Source organism: Rutilus rutilus, assembly GCF_951802725.1.
Source record: "Rutilus rutilus genome assembly, chromosome: 7".
NCBI classification, from domain to species: Eukaryota; Metazoa; Chordata; class Actinopteri; order Cypriniformes; family Leuciscidae; genus Rutilus; species Rutilus rutilus.
The window spans coordinates 34,401,964-34,425,188 of NC_140221.1; the positions used below are offsets into that span (position 1 = coordinate 34,401,964).

Sequence of the window (23,225 nt, forward strand, 5' to 3'; positions counted from 1 at the left end):
ATGGCTTGCAAACGAGCGAAGCATGGCAGTTGCTCAGTGTTTGGATGTACAAATGAACACAAAGTATTTTTTAGTTCCTTCATCCGAGCCGCTGAAGAACCAGTGGATTATGTGAATTTCTGATGTGTAATTGTTCAAGTTCAGACAGATAATCTTTCTCTCAAAGTCGTTCAATACTGTTTATGCATCAGTAAATCAAGCCAGTGACTAAACGTTCAACTTCACGTCGTTTCTCTTAGTAGGATGAAAATAATCTTACTTAAACTGTGATTAATATATATACAGAAAGCGATCAAAGAACATTCCCTTTCCAATCGCCCAAGCTGTCAATCACACAGCACGAGTTTATCTGGACACTTGCCAAAACTCGTTATGAAATCAATGACGCTGTTACACTGCACAACGAAGCTCTTACTGTACTTAACTCATGTTTGCATTGGTGAAATCATTAGTGAGAGTGCAGAAACTGCGTTGCAATGATAAGATCTTCATTCACGCGATCAGCAGGCTGTCATCTGCTCAATGCTCATCACTGCAACCTTTTATGTGATGGGAATAGATCTAAATACTTAAAAAACTTCTCAGGTTTCGTTAATCCCGATAGCTGTAATAGTAAAAACGTATAATCGCTGTAATAGTAAAAGTATTCGAGAGAGTTCCACATGTAATGCTAAATATTTCATATGCAAGCATGTCAGCCAATCACAGCAGTGGCCGTTTACACTGAAGTCTCACAGCAGACACGCCCCTTCAAACAGAGCGTTCAAATCAGAGGCTAAAATCAGGCTAGGAAATATGCCTTTTATTTCTAAATTATAACAACTTTTGATCTAAAAAACATACTAACATTATAAGGGCACCCCAGGAAACATTCTAAAATAATAAGATAAAAGCTCTGAGTTTTCTCCTATAATGCCTGATAGTTTGGAGAACACCTGACAAGAGATCAGAGACCATTCCTCCATACAGAATCTCTCCAGATCCTTCAGATTCCCAGATCCATGTTGGCGCTTCTTCTCTTCAGTTCAGCCCACTCATTTTCTATAGGGTTCAGGTCTGGGGACTGGGATGGCCATTGCATACGCTTGGTTTTGTGCTCAGTGACCCATTTTTGTTTTGATTTTGATGTTTGTTTTTGGATCATTGTCCTGTTGGAAGATCCAAACGTGGCCCGTTATAAGATTTCTAGCACAGGCTGTCAGGTTTTGATTTTTTATCTGTTGGAATTTGATCGAATCCATGATGCCATGTATCTGAACAAGATGTCCCGGACCTCTGGCAGAAAATTAGGCCCACAGCATTAAAGCTACAGCAGAGTATTTCATTTTACACATCGGGTACTTTTTTATCCCTGTGTGCACCAAACCCATATTAAGAGTTTGCTGCCAAAAAGCTCTTCTTTGTTTTGTTTCATCTGTCCATAGAACGTTTGAAAAGTAACTGACACTACTGGAACTTCAAATGGCACAGGTTCTATGCTCAAATGAAACAAAAAAATTAGGTTTTTTATTTTTAAGGAGTACAAAAGGCTTGACTGCTTCATTTTGGTAGATATTTGAATACTTTTACTAATCCTCATCTAATCAATCTTAGCCTGCTTTAAATTTGTCGCTACGCTTGCATCACTAAGCTTACATTAAAATGTCTTCATTCTGTCATTCATTGCGAAGTCTTGTGTATGTCTGTACTACATTTCTGAGCCGTGTATCCTTGTTGTCCATGTCTTGGTTTTGATTAGTGGTGGGCAGATCGAGGCTTCGTGGAACAGGGTTAGTTGAAACAAATGTGCTATATTGTGTCAAGGCTTCGACACCCGTCTCCATGGTGACCCCTAGTGGTCAGAACAGTGTTAATGCAAAAAAACAAAAACAATTATAAATTGTTTTGTTTGTTCTATGATTGGCTCAGCTAAACAGGCCAATAAGAGACTATTAACTACCATTACTCATTTTAATTATACTTATGTCTAAATAAAACGTCTACAAATGTATAAAACTGATCAGAGATCAGGCAAAACCCATAGACACTTGTTCATTGGTTGTCAGAGACTCCTCATATTGTGAACCATTGGAATTTCGAAGTGTTTCGAAACGTTCCGAAACAATTATGACATAATGAATCCCCGTTTACTGAAATCACATGACTCTGGCAGTTTGATACATGCTCCGAACCATTGATTCGGAACAAAAGATTCGTAAAGGTTTTGAAGCGTCATGAAGCAGTGTTTTGAAATTGCCATCACTAGTTTTGATCTTTTGCCTGTTGCCCTGGATTTCTCTGTTTGCCTGTGCCTTGCCTGTCATTGTTTGGACTGTTTACCCTGTGTTTTTGACCTCTTACCTCTTTTGGACTATGATTGTGGATTATCCTTTCGATAAACTACTACGTTTGGAGTTTCAACCCGTGTATCTCAGAGCGGTACGTGACACAACCTTGCTAGGCTGTACAGTTACAGTTTCTTGACCTTAAATGTTTTACTTCTATGTAACCTAACTGCAACCAAAATGCAGCATCTTGCAATGTGGTAAAAAAAAATTATATTTGATTGGAAGATATTTGTACATTGGCCTCCTAACATTGCAAATAAACAAGTAATTAACTGTTTTTTTTTATTTCCAGCAGTCAATCAGTCATCATCTGTTTGATTAAATGCTTTTGTCTGTCTGTCTGTTTCCATCAGGAGTGGTTGGATGCGCGGTGTAGAGGAGTCCGCAGCGCTAACGCCTACATTCTGGTCTATGACATCTGCTGCGTGGAGAGCTTTGAGTATGTCAAGATGATCCGACAGCAAATTGTGGATAACAGGTATGACAGAGCTCATTCGGAAACTGAAATTACCCACCTCTAAGAATAATAGAGAATGATTATCATGTTATAGTAGATCCAATAAAAAGACATTCCTTCTGTTATTGTTAGAGTGGGACCAACTGTGGTCATTGAAACCATTTTTTACTCAGCTTAGTAGCACATAAGCACAGATTAATGTGAATGTATCAGCTGCAGTGACAAACTACTGATTGGTTTTTATGTTTTTAATAACAGCTGGCCCTTGTTTCCCCAGCTGATGCTGAGATAATAAGGTGACATTTGAGAATATGGTTGAGTGACAGTTACAGGGCATAGACACTGTGACCATTCACTACAGCTGATAAGAATATAATAGATGCCAGTGAGAAAATCTTTTTACATATGCAGGTCTTGTGCCCATAAATTGTGTGCAGTGAATGAATGTGAACTGAATGAATGACAGAAAATGCAGCCATCTCAACCCTTAACACTTTCCCTCACCCACAATATCAAACCTCTGTTTTACAAATGCTTCACGTTCTCACTGCATTTGCTTCGAAAACATTTCTTAATGCAAAAAAAAGTTCTTTGGACAATTTTTTTTTTTTTTTTTTTAATGATCACTTATTGGTTCTCATATATATATATATATATATATATATATATATATATATATATATATATATATATATATATATATATAAACTAGAGAATGCATGGAGATGTATGTTGAATGTATCCTCAATATACATGCAGCTGAGGTAGAAGATCTCTCAAAAGTGTTCTGACTAAACATGGACTTGAAAGGTTTGAGAGATAGCGAGGGTGTAGACAGGGGAGTCATACTGAGAAAGCACAGATAAACCGTATGAAGGGGATAAATCAGTGTAAAAACATGACACAAGCAGCCAGACACGGACATGACGGATTGGTGTGTAGACTTACGAAGCACAATGGAATTGGTGTGTGACAGATTATTCACTTCTTTTGTGCTGATATTACTCACTCACATTCTGTTCTTTCTCTCTATTTTTACACACATATTGAAATACATATATAACAGCATAAATCCTCAGTATTTGACGGAACTGAAATTAGCAGAATCGGAATAATAACAGTAATAGTATTCGTTTTAATATTAAAATGAATAAGATGGAATGGCCTTAGGTCCTCAGTTACACTTAATGTGTTCAATTAAACCTATTAAATATTTATGACACGCAATTTGTGTACACATGGTGCCATAATTTGTTATTATATAAAGATACTCAAAGCCTATATTAATTGGCCAGACATTTATTTAATAGCTACATTTATTCATATATCATTTTTTTCTAAGCAAATGAGAAAGTACAATCTCTCAATTTCATTTGATCTCCTTGTGCACCATTGAATTGCCAATTAAATGTATTACACTTTTTTCAATTGAACAAAATGCACACGCTTGCGTTTGAAGCCCCCTGAACATGAAACGCTTTCATTCTCCATTATGTGTGAGTGTGACCTTCAAGCAGTCAAGCGAGAAAGGACACACACATCATTCTCCAGCACACATTATGAGCTCTGTGCCTTTTTTTGTAGAGAGTGACAAGGAGCTGAGAGGCTTTTAATGTTTGTGCGTGTGTCCGTGCATGTTTGCTGAAGATAGTTTGCAAACATGAACACATTTTATGTTCAACATAAATATCATGTAAGAAATGGATCAATACTCATGTGGTCGGTTTGTTTTACTTGATAATTCCCTCTTAAGCCTCTTTTTCTACCGCTCTTCCCACCTCTCTGTCTCTTTTCTTGTCTTTCCGTAAGAGTGGGCAACAGTAGTGAGGTGCCCATCCTGGTGGTTGGCAGTAAGCGGGACCTTCAGCGGCAGCGGTTCACCCAGCGCAGGGCCGTGTCTGTACTGGTGAAGAAGACCTGGAAGTGCGGTTATGTCGAGTGCTCCGCCAAGTATAACTGGCATGTGCTTCTGCTCTTTAAAGAACTCCTGGGAATAGCCGTGGCGCGAGGACTGCGCCCAAACCACACCTCTATCCGTCTCCAGGGGGCATTGCAGAGGAACCGCTGCAATGTCATGTGACAGATATGTAGCCTTTTTTGAATTTATGCTTATTTAGGACCAGTTTGTGTTTTCAGATTTTCCGTGTTTTCTGATTTAAACTGGTCCTAAGTCAGTATACTTAAAGTCAACTTTGCTGAACCACGAGGATGGAGCTTTGGTGACAAACTGTCAATCGAAATGGCTGGAATACTACCACCTAGGGGCCTCTGTAACTGATGCATTCATCTGATGGATTACCTTAGATACCACTGATTTCACTTTTCTCCAGCGTTCTCTAACAAACAGAAAAATGGAAGCAGATAAGGGGTTTTTCATCTTACCAAAGTCTGTCAGGATGAGAGTGAGATCTTGCATTGGTCTCAAACAGAGTATCATTTATTTCCTTTGATTTAGATTCAGATGCTGTGTATTCCAGAGTGACAGTTTTTAACTGTTGCTTGGAAACAGCGTTTATGAAGGGATAGAACATAATTAGGGGTTGGGAATAATGATGAGTGAAAGTTTGAGAACCCTTTGGAATTATCTGTAGTTACAGTGCCATTTAAAAACAGCAACAAATGAGATGATATACCTTTTTAAACATGTTATAAAGTTCTTATGTATCATGGTCATCTTTAGATTAACATTCAGAAGCAATGACTTCAACCAAAAAATTCCCTGCCATACTCCTCATTGGCTCGTTTCTCTTTTGCAAAAACTGCTTCAGGACATTAATATTGAAAGAGCTGCACACTTCAGATCCTGCCACAACATTTCACTTCATAAACCTGACTAACCATATGCTGCACCTCACAGACAAACACCTCTCTATTCTCCCATTCCCTGTGTAGTAATTCACTGGTCCACCTTACAAAGACCCGGCAAAAGTGTGTATAATATCCGTACAGTGTGGTTGGGGTGACATTTTCTTGTTGGAACAGCTTTCATTTTAATGGCAAAATGAATGGTTTTAATTCTTTCTGATGAGCTGTCCTTCCATGTACACCACTCCAGTTCAGTGTTTTGTCCCATGGTTGATATATGAACCAGGGAACAGATGCCTGCAGATCTTTGTCTGCTATCCTGGACTTCCTTAAATATCAGACAGATGTAACAACGGCAATGAAGTTCTTCTGTGGGTTCACAAGCTACCCGAGTGTGGATTTGTGAAGGCCGTAGTCAATAACTTAACACTTTTAGCCTTATGTGAACATCAAAACACTTCCTCTGAAGCCCATTGATTAGGTATATGCCAAAACATACTATATATTAACTGCATTGTAATTTACTCACCCTGCCAAATCTAGTAACAATGGCAAACATCCTACCTCCTAAATATAGATCATTGAAGAAATGAGGCACAAAATAAAGTCTTCCTCTGGCAGGATAGTGAGGTGTCATGTACAGATTTCAGCAAGCATCTACACATGCACTCGAAAAGCTGTGAGAAGTGATGATAAAGCTAACAGATCCTCTGGGGCTTCCCTAAACCTGAAGATTTCTGCTGAACCAAGATGCAGAGGAGGCTTACGTCTTTTACTGCAGTGGACTGCAGTCTGTATGGCACAATCCACATCCTCTCTGTAGGAGCATTTCTGAATGCAGAACACATTAAAGTTAATGTGGTTCGTTCAGTGTCTGCAATGAGATTCAGAGGGGTTTTTTTTGGGGGGGGGGGGCTAGTTTTTTCTATGCTACACTCTTCTAGCGTAGAGAACATGTAGACGTTTGGCCTGAGCTTCAAATGTACTGATATAGAGACTGTTCTCTGGACATGTACTGATAGTCGGCACGATTGATTGGTTGGCTGTGTGGAAGTGTTGATTCAGAGCTAGAGCTGTCGCACTGCTAGAAAATTGATGGTCCCCGAATGCTTTCCTATTTTCATTTTCCTAAGACATATTTTCATACCAGACAGAGTGTGCACAGGAGAAAAATCCCTCGTTCCTCGCAAATGCAACTCTGACAGCCATCTATGCACTTGTACACATCTTACATGACTTAAAAGAGCTGAGAACTTCTGTCAGCAGATGGAAACATAAATAAGTTAGTAACTTTGGTCATCCTTCAGACTTTTTTATCATAAAGAATTTGTTTTCTGTTCAATGGAGCTGCATGCTTTAATTGGCAAAACCTAAATCATTCAGGGGTAAATTGCACTGACGTATATTGTATGCACTTACATGAGTGAGAGCAAGCAGATCTTTGTAACAGAACTTGAGCATCGTTTTTGTCTTTTTTGTATAATGTTAGTGTAAAGCTTAGCATGTAGTTTAAGTGTAAGTGATGGAGATGCAGTCAGGTTAGTGTTCTAAAACAGCAGAGAGGGGCTCATACATTTGCATGCCACACAGTGTTATGGTTGTGGACTGAGGACTAGACAACATGTAGCAGATGTCATGTTCTTGTGGAATGTGTCCTGTGCTAGTAATGTTAAAGGCTTTAGACTGAACTTTCAGACATGCTGAATATGGATTCTCTTGGTAGGACTGTCTGATTTTTTTTTAATGTCAATTTGTTTTAGATTTTAAAGGGCTACCTGCTTTTTCTAATATGGAAACAAATGTTGTCTTTTTAGTAGTTGTAATGTTTCATCAATGACAATTTAATAAACCCTTTCAAACGACGTCTGAGCTATTCTCCTCGCATGTTTAATATTTTATACATCACTTGTGTCTGATATCCCAATCTAAGTGCTTGTACCACATTTGAAGCTCTGTGGCGACATCAACTGGTGAGATCCCAAAACATCATATGTTTGAAGTCTGCCGGCATAATACAAGAATATAAAATATTATATAAAAATATAAGTTAGCACAATACTGCCTTTCTATACTTACCTTATTCAGTTCTAAACCAGTTCAAAGCAAAAAATTAATACACAGAAAAACCTGGAGAAAAAAAACGATGATAGTAGCCTACTAATAAATATGTTCTATTAATAATAATAATAAAAAAACTGTAAATAAAAAAAAAATATAAAATAACAATTACCAAATTAGTTTGAACACAGTTTACACTTAACACCCACGCTGGTAAATATGTGAATGACATAAATAATAAATATTTACTTGCTTACAGAGAATTAATGACAGACACTGTCCAAAAATTTTTTTGTCATATTCAAATATTTAATATAACACTTTAAATAAGGTGTCCACGTTACACGTGCTACATGCTAAAATAAATAAAGTAGAATAGTTCCGTTCCTCAAATCTGATTGGATAAGCTAAACAGTGTTCCAAGAGCGTGTGTATCTCTCCGCTTGTTGACACACACACTTAGTAGGTTACTTCAGCGGTGCGGAGTGAATGAATGCGAAGCTTGCTTGCAGTTACAGGTTATTAAGTCAACTCGCAGTGTTTTTCTCTTGCGAATGAAAGGTGAGCGTGTGACCGTCCCGTATTGAAAGATGGAACGCTCATTCCTTCAGTCAATATGAAATATGATTTGTCCAATATTTTTGTTCACACATTCACAAGGTTTTCTCACCAGTGTGAATTATGTGGAACGGCTAATAGAAATCCTGGAGTGGAGTTGAAGCGATTGAGTGATAATAACAGAAAGCTTTGAGATGAGTCACCCCGCTCCACTTAGGCTATTGGTTCCAGTCCGTTTGGCTTCTTGTAGAACTGTTTTCCCTGTCGAGAACTTACTGGAAAGATTTAAGTTAATTTAACAGCGGAGCTAATAGTCCAGCAGAACGTGATATTATTTACGTGTACATAATACATAACCTTAAATAAATGAAATACAGAAAAGGTGTCTACGATAGAAAACATTTTTAATACACTTTATTATTAAGCACTTGCTTTGCATTACTCAGTACGTACGTATGTTTGTTTATGAACAGTGTAGAGTAAAATGCGACCAATTGTATGATGAAGAAACTCTGGAGGTATGCATGATGTGTGTAGTGCGCGGGTGATTTCAGAGCGCGCGCTCCTCTCGCGCCGCCAGTGGTCGTCGCTCCTGCTCTCACGCTCGCTCGCTGCTCTTCATCTCTCTATCATCGGGGAGAGTGCGCTGTTTCTCTCTCCCTGCCCCAGACCCAGACCCTCCTCCTCCGGCAGCCCGTCCATCTCAGCGCATCGGCGGAGAGTTTATGGGGAGAGTGGCCGCTCCCTACAGCGGCCCCGGCAGGATCGTGTCCTTTCTCACAGCAGTTCCTTCTTGTTTATCCTGCAAACAGCAGCAGCGGCGGCGACATCATCATCACTCTGCGGCAGTGGACCGGGGCAGGAGGAGGATGAGCGAGCAGGGCAAGAGTGGCTCGTCCACGCCAGCGAGCGGGACACCAGCCCCGGGCTCGGACACGTACAAAGGCTGGCTCTTTAAATGGACTAACTACATTAAAGGTTACCAGCGCAGATGGTTCGTGCTCAGCAATGGACTGCTGTCCTATTACAGGTAATGATACGCGTTCAGATGCACGCATGGTCTTGTTTATCATGCACCTGTGTTGGTGTCATTATTACAAGAATGCATATTTGCACATAATTGGGCTATATACTGGCCGACCAGTGTAGGGATCTGTCATGTCAAGGCAGGTCATGAGAGCTGTCAAATACACATGAGGACAATCAGCGCACTTCATGTGCGCGTCTCTAGTGTATACAGATGCTGCTAGTCCATCCCTCAAAACTCTCGACTCATTTTGCCACCATGTGTTTCTTTTAAACCAGTTCCTCAAATGTCATTATGAACGGATAAACTACTGTCTAATAAATGACAACAGTACGCTGTGTTTTTATTAGCGCGTCAGCTAGCGCTCATGCTAACGTCAATGGATATTCTCATTCTGCGATCCTCTGTGACGCTTATGTTATGAGAGTCGTTGCACTTTAATATTTGACAACCGACTTCTCCGTGTGTATGTGGGCGTGTCTTACAAATTCCGGTCTAATCATATTTCTGGCTTGTTTTTATGGAGAAATTGGCAAACCAGTAATTTATTATGGTCCGAATTCAGCTTCTGGTCAGCTACAGATGTGGTAGCCAGTGTTAGCTTTTAGCCAACCATACACCAATCCAGGACATCCTTACAAAAAATTACCATGGTAACCAGTTTCCCTTAAAATATAACAAAACAACAATACTGTAATTTTGTCAAAAGTGATTTAATTAAAGTGAAAGGAAGAATATAAAAGGTCGTTTTTCGAGGATCAACGGATATATATATATATATATATATATATATATATATATATATATATATATATATATATATATATATATAACCACATTTAGGTCATTGTGTTTTTTTTTTTGTGTGACATCATCTCGAATGACGGGCTGAGATATCTGATGATGTGAAGCCTATGTATGCAGTGATACAGTTTCTCTTTAAAATTTAAACCTCCCTCACATGTGTCACCTGTGAACTCGGGCAGTTCCACCTGTTGTTTAAGAGGCCCTTGAGCCAGCAGTGGTAATCATGTTTCATCTCTCCCTGTGTGTCAGGAAGACAGGAAGATCACATGAGTTAACTGTCACAGAACCTAATTACTACGGACTTTTAATTGCTTCATTACCACAGCTAGGTCTGTCCCATAAGAGAAGCATTTAATGATTTAGTCGAGCATAAATATTGCCCATTGAAATGTGTAAGTGATTGCTCATTATGTATCGTGGGTGACGATATGCATTCAGGACAATGTCAATATCTCTTACCTGAGCTATGATGATTATATTTGTCGTAGAATGTCCTTTTAGTGGTGATTCTGCGGTTTCTGAAATATTGCATAACAGTGGCCTTGAGATTATTGACCTTTTTAGCAGACTTTATTGCCCTGTAGCATGTTGAAAATATTAGGAAATAGGCTAGACCTCCTGGAAAGATGTATGATAAAAAAAACCTGTACCGCTCCTTATCACAACTACTGTAAATAGAAGTCTCACCTTGAAGTCCTTGCATTTACAAGAACCTGTTTGTTTATTGTAGAATGTGCGTTTGTATTAGCCGGACAAGCCTGAAGTTTTTTTAGGCTGATTTAAGGTAAAGAAACAGAATGTATGATGTTGTTTATTTCAAATATAATTTCAAATATCAGTTTTAGCATCCTTTGACAAATAGTTTTGAAGATTTTGGTATTTTCCTTTTCAGGTTGATACATAGAACATATGCTACCTTCAAGTGCACCTGCTGGGAGACTTGTACCTTCAGGGTCGGGCGTTCTTCATTATGACATGTCATGCATTCATGTCGGAAACATAACATGGAAGTAGTCTAAACTACACTAAAGAAATATGTTGTGAAGAATAAACCTATATATCTACATTTGAATTCCAAATGATGACAATTATTAGTTTCTATCACCTTTTTGTACATGGGGTATCACTAAATGTGAAGCAAAGTGAGTGATTAACATTGAGTGAGTAAAGGGATCATTTCCTCACCCTCATGTTGTTTCAAACCTGTATGAGTTTGTTAAACACAAAATAAGATATTTTGAAGAATGGTGGTAAGACAGTTGACGGTAGCCATTGACTTCCATAGTATTTTTGTTTTCTACCATTCAAGTCAATGGCTACCGTCAATTGTTTGATTACTAACATTCTTTATAATATCTTCTTTTGTGTTCCACAGAAGAAGAAAACTCACACAGGCTTGGATCAACATGATCAAGTAATTCCTTCATTTTCATTTTAGGGTGAACTATCGCTTTAACATCATGCGCTACAGACTTGCTTTCCACTCACTGATCTCTATGTATATATATTATATGATATTATCTATATTATAGGTCAGTGTTTCCATAATTCTTCAAATCAACACAAAACTGGTGGGAGCAGCTCTGGTGGAGAACTGGATCTAAAACCTTCAGATGACACACAGCTCATATCTCTATCTCTATAAGTTAATGAAATCGAAACCACACACGAAAATCCGCAACACCTAGGCTAGAAGACACACGTTTTTCACACAGCGTGCTTTCCGAGAATGCGGTTGCGAGTCCTGAAAACGTACAGGTGTGAGTTCGGTTATAGAGTGCGTTCGTCAGTCCCGTAATTAACTGAACTGTGTGTGAACGTAACCATATTAAGGACTCAGAAACAGGACTGAGAACCGTATTCTGTTGCTGTGTGAACGTGGCCAAAGGTACGAGTTTCACAGGTGCACTTGAAGGCAGCATAAAGGACTTTGGTATTATCCTATGTCATTCAGTCTTCAAAATTATACCTACCAGCTTAAACACCAATCCAGCAAGGCACGCTGAAGACATCCAGGAAGTGTTTGAGAGCCTTTTTGTTGTCAGAACTGTATTGTTATCAGATGGTCATGAGGGTCATCGTGATAGCGTCATGGAGCAGATCTGTAGTCAAGCGGCTAATGAAATAAGGGCAAAGGCTCTTGTAAGAGCACTGAAGCAATGCCCATCAACCCGTATCTCTACTGGGCAGCCCCTGTGAGCCTACTGACTCTTCACACAGTGGGCCACCGGGTTTCCACCCTCTCTGGAGAGTCTGAAGGGAAAGCGACACTGCTGACTGTGAAAGAGAAGAAGCGTCTCTCTTGCTGCTCTCCTCTATTAATAGTCTATTATGGTGGAAGGTGATTGCAGTGGTGTAAAGCTAGATCTGCTGTCATCGGAGAGCTCAGGCAACCTTGCGCACGTAGCCAAAACAATGAAGTGTCTGGATAACGTGCTGTACTAATGTCTGCCAAATCAACCTGCCAAACACGCCGTTACAGAGCCAGAGAGAGCAACAGTAAATGTGCGAATATGTTTTAGAGCCAGTGTATGACAACAGTCATTAGATTTCTTACTAATTCCTTGGAATGATTGGAAGAGTAACTGTTCTAGTTAAAGGGATTGTTCGCCCGAAACCTACATTTCTGTCATGTTTTACTCACCTTCATGTTGTTCCAAATTGAATGACTTACTTTCTTCTGTGGAAATATGTCGAAAAAGAAAAAAGAGATTTAGTAGAGGAGACTTCTGGGCAAAGGATATGCTTTAGATGTGAACCTGTATCCCTGGCCTGAGAATGTGCACTGCGTAATGCACCATTGCTCAAATACAAGAGATGTTTGTCATGCCTACATTTTTATTAGTCTATTAGTGGTCAATATATTGCAAGTCAAGCGAATGGAAAGATTTGTACAACTCAGGCAAATCTGCTTCATGCTGCATGCGAAATATGCACAATTACAACATCACAGCACTTAAATGCAGAGAACTGCCAACTCGGACTTTCTGGGTGGCATCAGCAATTTCTTATTTTCAGCTTATATCAGTCTAACCGGCCCCAAATGGTCATTTTGATAAGAAATCCACATTTAAACATTGCGCAACTGAGCCAATTCAATATTCTATTGATATAGCACAATTTTATTTCTCACTATATTTCATTAAATATTTCAGATCATTGTATCAATATTTGTATCTATATGTAATGCATGTACACTGCTGTCCAAAAGTTTGGGGTTGGTAAGATTTTTGCTCAAAAGTTTGATCAGAAATACTGTAAGGATAGTAATATTGTGAAATATTATTACAAGGTAAAATAACTGTTTTCTATTTGGTCATTTATTCCTGTGATGAATTAATTAAAACAGAATTTTTCAGTGTCACATGATCCTTCAGAAATCGTTCAAATTTGGTGCTGGAAAAAAACACGTTTCTTATTAATTGTTTAGAACTGTCTTTGTTTTTGTGGAAACCGTGATTAATTTTTTCAGGGTTCTTTGATGAATAGAAAGTTCAAAAGAAAGTTTTAAAAAATATATATAAAGCTTTGAAACATTTTAAATGTCATATGTCACTTTTGATCAATTTAATGTGTTCCTGCCGAATAAAAGTATTAATAAAAAAAAACTTGTTTATTTATTTTCCAAAGTCTAATTTTACACTTGCATTTTGGGTTTTCTGCCCAGTGTGTTCATAATTTAGTAATTTTGGCTAAGAACTTTAATTTGTCTTCATAATTTCCTATGGTTCAGTTAGTGAAGAAGCATCTTAGTGGGGGATGAGAAAGTACTGGGAGTTAAAGCCTGCTGACTCTCCTCTAACAGCACAGTAACAAGAAGCTCATGCTTTTTTTCCTTAATCGGGCCATGTACCAGTTCATTCTGTTTGTCCATTAATTAAACTTGTTAACAGTACCATGATTTCTGAATTCATTTTGAGCAGAAATCACATGATATTGTGGTGCATCATAATGCATTCAATCTATTGTGCCTATCCTTCTCTGAACTCATGTGTCTGTGAGTCATGCGAGCGTTGTTGAGAGGATGTTGCTGATCTCTGTATGCTCACATTCACACTTTCTCTTTCTCTCTCTGGGCTCATTTCAATGGGCTGGATCGAACTGATCATGCTGTCATAGACTTTGTGGATCATTACTAAGAGACACATTAATCAATGTGCACTCCTGAAGAACTCAGCTCCCTGTAGTGCTGTCACACTGACGCAGACGCTGAAGAAAATGCTGAGGTTTTCTATAGGAAGCCTTGGATGTGTTCTGCTGATGTGTTAGTTTTACCCTCCACCACACACAGTTCTGTCATCTGCAGTGCTAAAACACGTTAAAGTGTAATGGTCTGCGTAAATTGCACTCGGTCACAGCACCCCCCCCCCCCCCCCCCTCTCCTTGTGATGAGTCACATATCTTCCCTTCCCATCCTGTTTTTTTTTCTTCCTCTTACACGCTGACTGCTTCCTTTTATGCATGTTTGATTTCTTAACAGACTTTTCTCCCATCTTTATTATGTCCTGATGTTCTTATTGTATCCAATTGCAGTGGAAACTGATAGTTACTGTTGTTTGCTTAGACCTTAGAAATACCATAGCAACCTTTCAAAACATCCAGGCAACCGCCTCTGGGCCACATACACACCGCAGATAAATTCGGTTGTCAGTTCACCTTTTAATCCTGTTCTGTACACACACAGTTCAGTAATTTACGGGAGATGTAATGGAAGTAGCAGATAATGTCTTCCATATTGTGACATATGGAACATCTGAGTTAATGGATTATTGAAAAAGCAAAAAAAAAAAAAAAATCGATATTGTGACTTACATATGAGGAAAAAAGAACGGGATTTGATTGTAACCATCAGTTGTTGATTGGATGGAGGCAGATTTAAGTGGACTAAATGATTGGAGAAGTCTGGCACACCAGAGAGAAGTATGTCATTTAAAGGTGCATTGCGCGAGAGTCTGAGTTTTCGCAGAACTACGCCCCCTCTGGCGGCAAGCGAAACTGCAACCAGAGGTGTGCACGCTCACGGACCACACGCACACGCACGCTTGCACGAGCTCGAGCTGGTCATAACCCAAGGAGCATCAGCCGCACAAATCTTTTGTTTACAATCATAATGTCTTCAGAGGTAATAAAGTTTTAAATCTGCAAGTAATTTAAAATATGTGAAAGGAAAGGCAATTGAGTAAATAACACACTTATGTGTGAGGGAAAAAATGGGGGTAAGTTAGTAGAAAACTTCGTTTTTTATTCCCATCTATCTCCATGTTGAACTGTGTTATGTGTTTACTGTATCCACTTATGACTATTATTATGGAAACACGTTCATTGAACAATATAAGTTATAACTTTGTAAAAACTCAAAATTGTAATCATGATACCATACCATACACAGTCGGTCAACAAAGTACACCCAAATGTCTCAAGGTAATAAACAATCAAGTGGCACTATGACGTTACCATAAAAGCCAAACAGGCTAATCCGCCGAAGATTTGCGGGGGTTTAGCCTGTTTTATTGATCAGCTAAGTAGCATATTCCAATAGCAATACATCGTAATTAAGCAGTAATTTGCTCAAAATTTGTGTCTAAGTATCTAACTTATATATCAGCATTTTATATCACAATCATTCTGAACCTGATCACTGACAATGGTAAGTTAGTAAAACCTATTCCGATTGTACATTTATCTAGCTTACGCTAAAGCATTACACATTTTATGGATCGTCATTTATTGTCATTATTGGCCGTATCAGACATTAGAGAATGGGATATATCTTACCTTTTTATCAAGAAAAAAGCCAACTGAGGATCCCGTTTGAGCCCTAGAGCAGACCGGAGATCTCTCCATTTGTTGAAAGCCTTCCCTATGTTTACTCTCGTCTTACCCCGACGCCTGTCTGACTCCAATTTGGACCTTTTGGTTGCACTAGACAAAAGTTCTCTTTTTTTTTTATCTTACGTGGAGTTTGCGTTGGTGTTTGAAATGAACTACAAGCCGGTCTCTTAGAATCCATTTTCTACGGAGAATGGCGGCGTCGGCGCATACACAAACCTGCCAGACATATGAGCGTGCCGTGAACGCGCATGACGTCACGCCCAGTCTCAGATTCCGACCCGAATCCCTCTTATTTATTTTACTGTACAGGATTATAGAGGCAATCGCAGTGATCAGAGAAGGGCTCAGTCAGCCCATCAGGCAATTGTTTAAGCATGTATGGGTTAGAAAACGGGTATTTTTAACATGAAAAGTTGCGCAATGCACCTTTAACTGGAAGATTGTAAAGACAGATGAGAACAATAATTGGTGTTAGGCAAAACTTGTAAAACAATCATCAGGTCATTAAAACAATAATTGCTATTAGGCTAATTTTCTGTTTTTAGGGCATCTCTAACTCGTTCGCTCCCAGACAATGCTTGACCTTCTTTTGCAATGAGTGATAACATCTATTCTGCTGGGAAGAATGTGGTCACATGATCTGAGTGGAGGTTGTGTCCCTCAAGGGTTTATGGGAGGTTAACTGAGAAAAACAGGGTGTTTTGGAATGTCATTCAGACTCTTTGCACGATGTGTTCACTGACACTTGCACACTTCCTTCAGTTATTTTTGGACTGAATACATTTTCCAGTTTGAGTGATTGTCAGTCATTGCTGAGTGTGTGTTTGTCTCTTACATGTGAGAATCTACTTTTTGCATTTTTTTGTAAAATTGCAATTGCGCTAAAAACAAATCGTGAGATAAAAAAGTTACAATTACGTTTTTATTTTTTATTTTGTGGCGGAAATGAGCTTCCATACTTTCCCATCCCCTTTTCTCAGTCTTATTTTTGCCACTTTCTTTTCCTCTCTCTTCCTCACCCTGGCTTCATGTTCTCAGTTCTGACCCACTTACAGCCATTTGTGTCCAGTCTGTCCCCTGCAGGGTGGGTGAAGCTAATTTAAGATCTCTGCTTTTACCCCTCCATACCTCCTCCCCCCGACTTTCTCTCTCTTTCTCCGATCTGCTTGGGTTGGGTTTAAGTATGAATTCTCCGCTCCAGAGAGGTTGGATGAATATGGTCATTGATGGTCTGTGAGCTGAATGTGTCTCTCCCTCCCCCTAGTGACTCTGTCACCTGAGTTTGGTTTCAGCCAATTACTTGGTTTGCTTGACTATCAGACCATCAGCCCCCACAAGGCCTGAAACTGTAAATGTAGCCAGCAGACGTTGGACTCTTTCATCACACACACACACACACACACACACACACACACACACACACACACACACACACACACACACACACACACACACACACACACACACACACACGCTGTAGGGAGACCACAGTGCCTTGTATCTGTAAAGAGAAAATGCCTTTTTTTTTTCCTGGTTTAGGTTTACGAGGGATGTTTTTTTATTATCCTCTCTTATCAAACATTAAAATGTAGTAGTATTGCCATGAACTGCATAGGCCCCATACTGTATTAATTTTTAACATGACATAGACTGAATTAGATCACGTATAATTGTGCTTTCTACATGACTCTTGAATGTTGATGGTTCATGCACTCGGCAGCCAATAATTCAGTGCTACTATGCTTTTGCAGTCATAAACAACCAGTCAGTAATAATAAAAAAATTTGTACACAAAACTTTATTTCAAGATTGCTGTCACTAAAAGTAATGAAAACTTGCAGTTTTAGTGAGTCAGATGATGATTCAGTAAACGATTCAGTTAGTTTATTCAGTGGAAGATTTGTCTGACTGTCTCTAACTGGTTACTTGTGAGTCTTTTTAAGTAATTCCTTAAAAGAACCACACCGAAAGAGTGGTTAGCATTTGTAAATTTTTTGACATTTAGCATCCCACTAGTTGAGATCCACTGCTTTAGAACACACTCATGCGCACATACACTTCTGCTGGAAAATAGAAACATAAAATTACAGACATAATAATTTCCACAAATGCAGTGTGTGTCTGTGTCAGAAATGTCTGGCTGATTGAAAATTTAAAAAAATGCAATCTCTGTACAAACAATAGCATTTGTCTTTGGAATAAAATAAAGAGAGAAAAAAAATAAAAATAAAAGTTTTTGTTCAAAATTTTGTTAAAAAATATGTATGGCTCTGACCTGCTTCTCACAATTTCTCTGAGAGGTCAGAGCTTTGACATTCCATTAGAGATGTGCAACAGATACCGGGTTACCAGAGCAGTACACACACACACACACACACACACACACAGAGACAGACTTGCTCTTCTTGCTCTCTGTGTGTCTCCCCACCTTACTGCTTCTCCTCTTTGTCACTTCATGTCTTTTACTGTCCCATTCTTTCTGAGAGTCAGCAAAGCGTCAGTGGTGTGGTGGAGTTCGGATCAGTGTTTCGTAATCTCGGTCTTTCTTTAACTGTGTATTGTGAGGCTTTAAGCTTTTGTTAGGCCTCTAAGGCTTGGTTAAATTAGAGTTCCTCAGAATGGCCTGACAGACTCACAAGAGGCTCTTGGGATCCTTTCAGGCCTGAGATATTTCACTAAGACCAGACACCCTCAACCAGACATTTCACCGTCTGTCTGTCTGTCTTTTTGTCTATCTATTGTTTTACCTATCGTTCAGTCTATCGTTCTATCTATCTATTGTTCCATCTATACTACCTATCGTTCACTCTATCGTTCTGTCTATCTTTGAGTTGTTTTACCACTCTATAGTTCTATATCTATCATTCTCTGTCTTTATTCCAAAATGTAAGGGTTGTTGATATGATGTCTAACAATGTTTCTGTTACATTCTTGTTAATTATTATACATGTCATTTTTTTTTTAGCTCATATTTATAGAGAGAATAATTTTACTGTACTTTTATTTGTCGGTTTAAATGAACTGAATCTTATTTGTCTACTAGTCTTTTACTCAAGTTTATTAATAAATTAAAAAACAAGAATAAAATTAATTCTGTAATCAAAACGCTTGCATTTGCCAATAATCTTCGAATGGCACGTTGATTGATCTTCATGAGTGATGCATCAGTCTCTCACTAATGGAGATTTTTATGAAGCCTTTGAGGTCAGGGATGTTGTAGAGAACAGAGTGAACAAAGCTAGTTCTGCATTTATCATACTGTGCTGCTTTTCTCTTTTGCTTGTTTGAGGAATGTTGTGTTCCCATAAGGATATGCCTCAGTAGTTTTTTTGTGGTTTGATAATGGGGACTGTAAGTTCTCTTCCTGATCTCTCAATCAGGGTTTACATCACGCTCTGTTCTCTCTCTCTCTCTCTCTCTCTCTCTCTCTCTCTCTCTCTCTCTCTCTCTCTCTCTCTCTCTCTCTCTCTCTCTCTCTCTCTCTCTCTCTCTCTCTGACACTGGCTGGATTGTTTGAGTGTTGTTGTTTGGCCAGCTGACACACAATAGCCGTTAACCTCCATTCTCTGCCCGCTCAGTATGCAGCTGTGTATAATAACGTAACGCTCATGGGTGCTCAGCGTTTCTCTCTCCTACACTTCTGATCTATGTTGATTTACATTACGTCATTCAATGTACATGTGATTTCATTCACAGTATGCTATCCTACACACGTACAGTATATGCTTAAAAAGTAATGCAGCTTCATTTAGCCAAACTGGAAATTTGTATTAATGATTTAACAATGTTGTGCTTCTTCTTGTTGTCCCTTGCGTGTCTTTTTTTCCCCATCATGTACTAACACCTTCCTCTGATTTCCTGTCTCCCCTCCACGTTTTGGTCGCTCCATGGTAGGACGCAGGCGGAGATGGCCCATACGTGTCGCGGCACCATCAACCTGGCCACGGCGCACATCGACACAGAAGACGCCTGCAACATTGTTCTGAGCAGCGGGGGGCGCACTTATCATCTGAAAGCCAGCACAGAGGTGGAGAGGCAGCGATGGGTCACAGCACTGGAGCTGGCTAAGGCCAAAGCCATCCGAATGATGAACGATCAGTCCGGTAACAAGACTCTAATCAACACAGTTTGAGTTTTTGGAGTTCATATTTTTCAGCTGAAATGGATCGTTGTTACTGTGTAATTGTGTTGGGCTTTTAAATGATTATTATCCCTTAAATAAAGTGGGACATGCTATATGATTTAATGATTCAGCTATAATCAACATATCACATAAAGGTTCCTAGCATCAACAGGTCATATTACAGTTGCTAAAGTTGCAAATCAGGACTCTCACTGACATGGCATCTTGTCATGTGGTTGAAAGTGTGTTACTGTGTAACTGAAACAGTACAGAAATGTTCTTTTGGTTCCATGTTTTTAGGCAGTAAGTGCTAATTGAGTTGCTGTATAAAGAGTTTGAGTGGAAAACGTTTGTGCTTTTAGACAATGGCCACACAGCCCCGCTAACACACTGTTATCAGTCTGGTAAGGTGAACGGGCTTCTTACAGAAGCTTTGCATCATGTTTACAGGGTTGGTGTGTAGTTCAGAGTAAAAAAAGGGTGTTTGCTTGCAGAACAAATGTAGGGCTCAACAACAAGGATTTTCTTTTCCTTCTATTGGCCCAGCTGGGTCAGTCAATCAAATTTGTACTTGCCCTGCCAATGGATTTTCACTGGCCCCACCACAATCTTTTATTTATAAAATTTTTTATTTAATTAACTAAAAGCAAAATTAAATTTGGTTTACAAGTACTGTAGTTTTTAAGTCAATGTAATTATATAATCAATCTTTGAATTAATAGTATAAGATGTAATTAAATGACTTCATTTTAAGTAATAAGAACTGGTAATTACAAGCTATAACACACTATTTCAAAAAAACAAAAAACAAAAACAATGACGCATGATTTTTTTAATTTATTGATTTTCATACAAAAAAAAGCCTTGCCAAACAATCAATGCAATAATAATATGACAACAACAGTTAAATTAATAATACAAATAACGCCAACAATAAAGTACATTTTAGCTCATGTAAAAAAAAAAAAAAAAAAAAACATATTAAATTGCCATGTTTATATATAAGTCGCGAGAAGTAAAATAATAATAAACTAAGGTACTGACAATATATAAAAAAAAAACTTCTTTTTTTTTTTTTTTACTTCATATTCCAGCTGGATAACATTAGAATTGAGTTACAATTGTCAATATATCATAGAAAACCAAATATTTAAATTTGAATATTAGACTTAGTGAGAATCCAGCACTGGCCTGATGAGACAATAGACAGCTCTGTCAGCTGGTGTGAAATGATCATGCTGTTCAGGCAATCCTTATTGTTGAGACCTGAAATGATTGCATTTGGACTGGAGTGGGTCAAAGAAGTTGTTTCCGTGGATTGTTTAGTTTGTGGTATCTTATGTGGGTCACTGCTTTGCTTCAGATAGGTCAAATCTCTTTTCCCTAAAGATGTATTTGACCTGAACATTGAGCTGTCAATGGTAATAGTCTCTGGCTTGAATCACAAGATCTGAAAAAATTTGATCTGTTCATACTTCTCATTAACCGAGTGCTGAACCAGGCTAGATGAGATGGAACTGCATGGAGCATGATTTTCATTTTCACACAAAGTCATTACTTAGCCGTTATTTCCTGTAGTAAAGCTTTTGCTGCATGTGTTTGCAGATAAATACAAGCTCTAAATGTTATCATGCAAGACAGTAGGAATCACTCAGTGTGTTGTGTTAGTTTTTTGGCAGTACTCGGGGGTCAGAGCAGGTCAGCACGTTCGCCATGTTACAGCGCTGTCCTATATTTGAGACCTGATACGCTCATCTCCTGTGACATACACAGCTGTCATTGAGCTCCTGAAGCAGATGGCTTCTGCTTTTGATTAGAACGTGTGTTTTATGATCTCGCCGCTGCAGATGTTAACTATACGTGTACTTCATTTATATCTGACATAAAATGCATTTTTTCTACGTTAAGATATTTTGCTATAAGTGGGGTAAAAGTCTTCTGCTTTTAACAGGTTCACCACAAGGGGACAGGAGTGCTCATTTTGGCACGTGATTTCAGTTCTCATGAGAACCTAGCCAGCGCTCACGTGACAACAGAGCTCTTTTTTTAATTTTTCTCTCTAATCTCCCTTGTATGTCAGACTCTCATCCATATGAAACACTGGCTTTGCTCCAGCCCCTTTTCTTCATTCCATTCCAGACGCTGCCCACTCTTTCCTCTCACACACAAAGAAACTCAAGCTTTCTATTTTTGCGGTGCTCTGACATTCTGTGTATTCTGTCTATGTGAGCATTATGTGTGTCAGTAAGAATGACAGACTGAATGCTGATGGTGTCTTTTGTGTTTGTGGTCAGTCCAAAAATCTCAAACAATAATGATTCATGCCCATTTTCTGTGTGCCATGTATTAGCATGAACATAAATCATGTCAGTAATAAATCATGTTCAAAAGAACAAATAGTCAAGGTCAGTAAAATCACCCTGAAACCTCCCCAGGTTCCACTTACTTCGCCAATTACATTTGGAGAAGTACTCACAATAAAATTTGGACCCTTTCATTTAAGACTATATATATATAGATCATATAGCTTGCATAAATCCATAATAAATTACAAAATTAGTGTGATGGAAAGTCCAGTTATTCCAGTATTCAGTGTTACATGATCCTTTAGAAAACATTCTAATGTGCTGCTTTAGTGCCCATGGGCATATTTCTTGCATTTGACTAGTATTTTTCTGACTAGTATTTTTTCTTGCATATTTCTTTTTTCCATATTTCCCATATTTCTTGCAAGAAACATTTCTTATTGAATGTCAATGTTGAAAACAGTTGTGCTGCTAAATATTTTGTGGAAACTGTTTTTGTCAAGATTTTTTGATTACAGTTTTTTTAAATTGCTTGCACACTAAAAGTGGTGCTACTTGAGGCCTACTCAGTGAACCCATTCACTCATATAGGCAACCTAATATTCAGACCAAGTCTGAAAACTGCACAGTTCACTACATTAGACCCATCATTCAAAACTAACGGTATATATTACCGTTAGTTTTAAAATTAGCTCTTGTGTTTCAATTGGAAAACACTACCATTTAAATGCCACACTCATTTACCAGTGATCATGTGTGAAAACAGTAAAAAAAATTACTCCCTTGCATTTCTGTTTTTAGTGTAAATATACCTAAATCGAATTTTGAGAAACAAATTGCATTTCGGTTTATTTTGTATATTTGTAAAATAATTTGTTATATAATATATACCGAATATGCATACAAGTGAAGTCACTTTTATTTC

General features: G+C 38.5%; 1 protein-coding gene across 2 annotated transcripts in view; it reads left to right on the top strand.

Annotated features, from left to right (window-relative positions):
• The window catches only part of osbp2b (oxysterol binding protein 2b), a 92,082-nt gene that overhangs the window by 13,575 nt on the left and 55,282 nt on the right, over nucleotides 1-23,225 (top strand). Inside the window, exons 2-3 of one of the 2 annotated variants that reach the window (XM_084414768.1) lie at nucleotides 2,681-2,805; nucleotides 19,766-19,974. In XM_084414768.1, the coding sequence (XP_084270894.1) occupies nucleotides 2,681-2,805; nucleotides 19,766-19,974 (334 nt within the window). Of the gene's footprint in view, nucleotides 1-2,680; nucleotides 2,806-8,789; nucleotides 9,236-19,765; nucleotides 19,975-23,225 lie in introns of those variants that run through there. The other variant, XM_084414770.1, reaches the window with a different exon arrangement.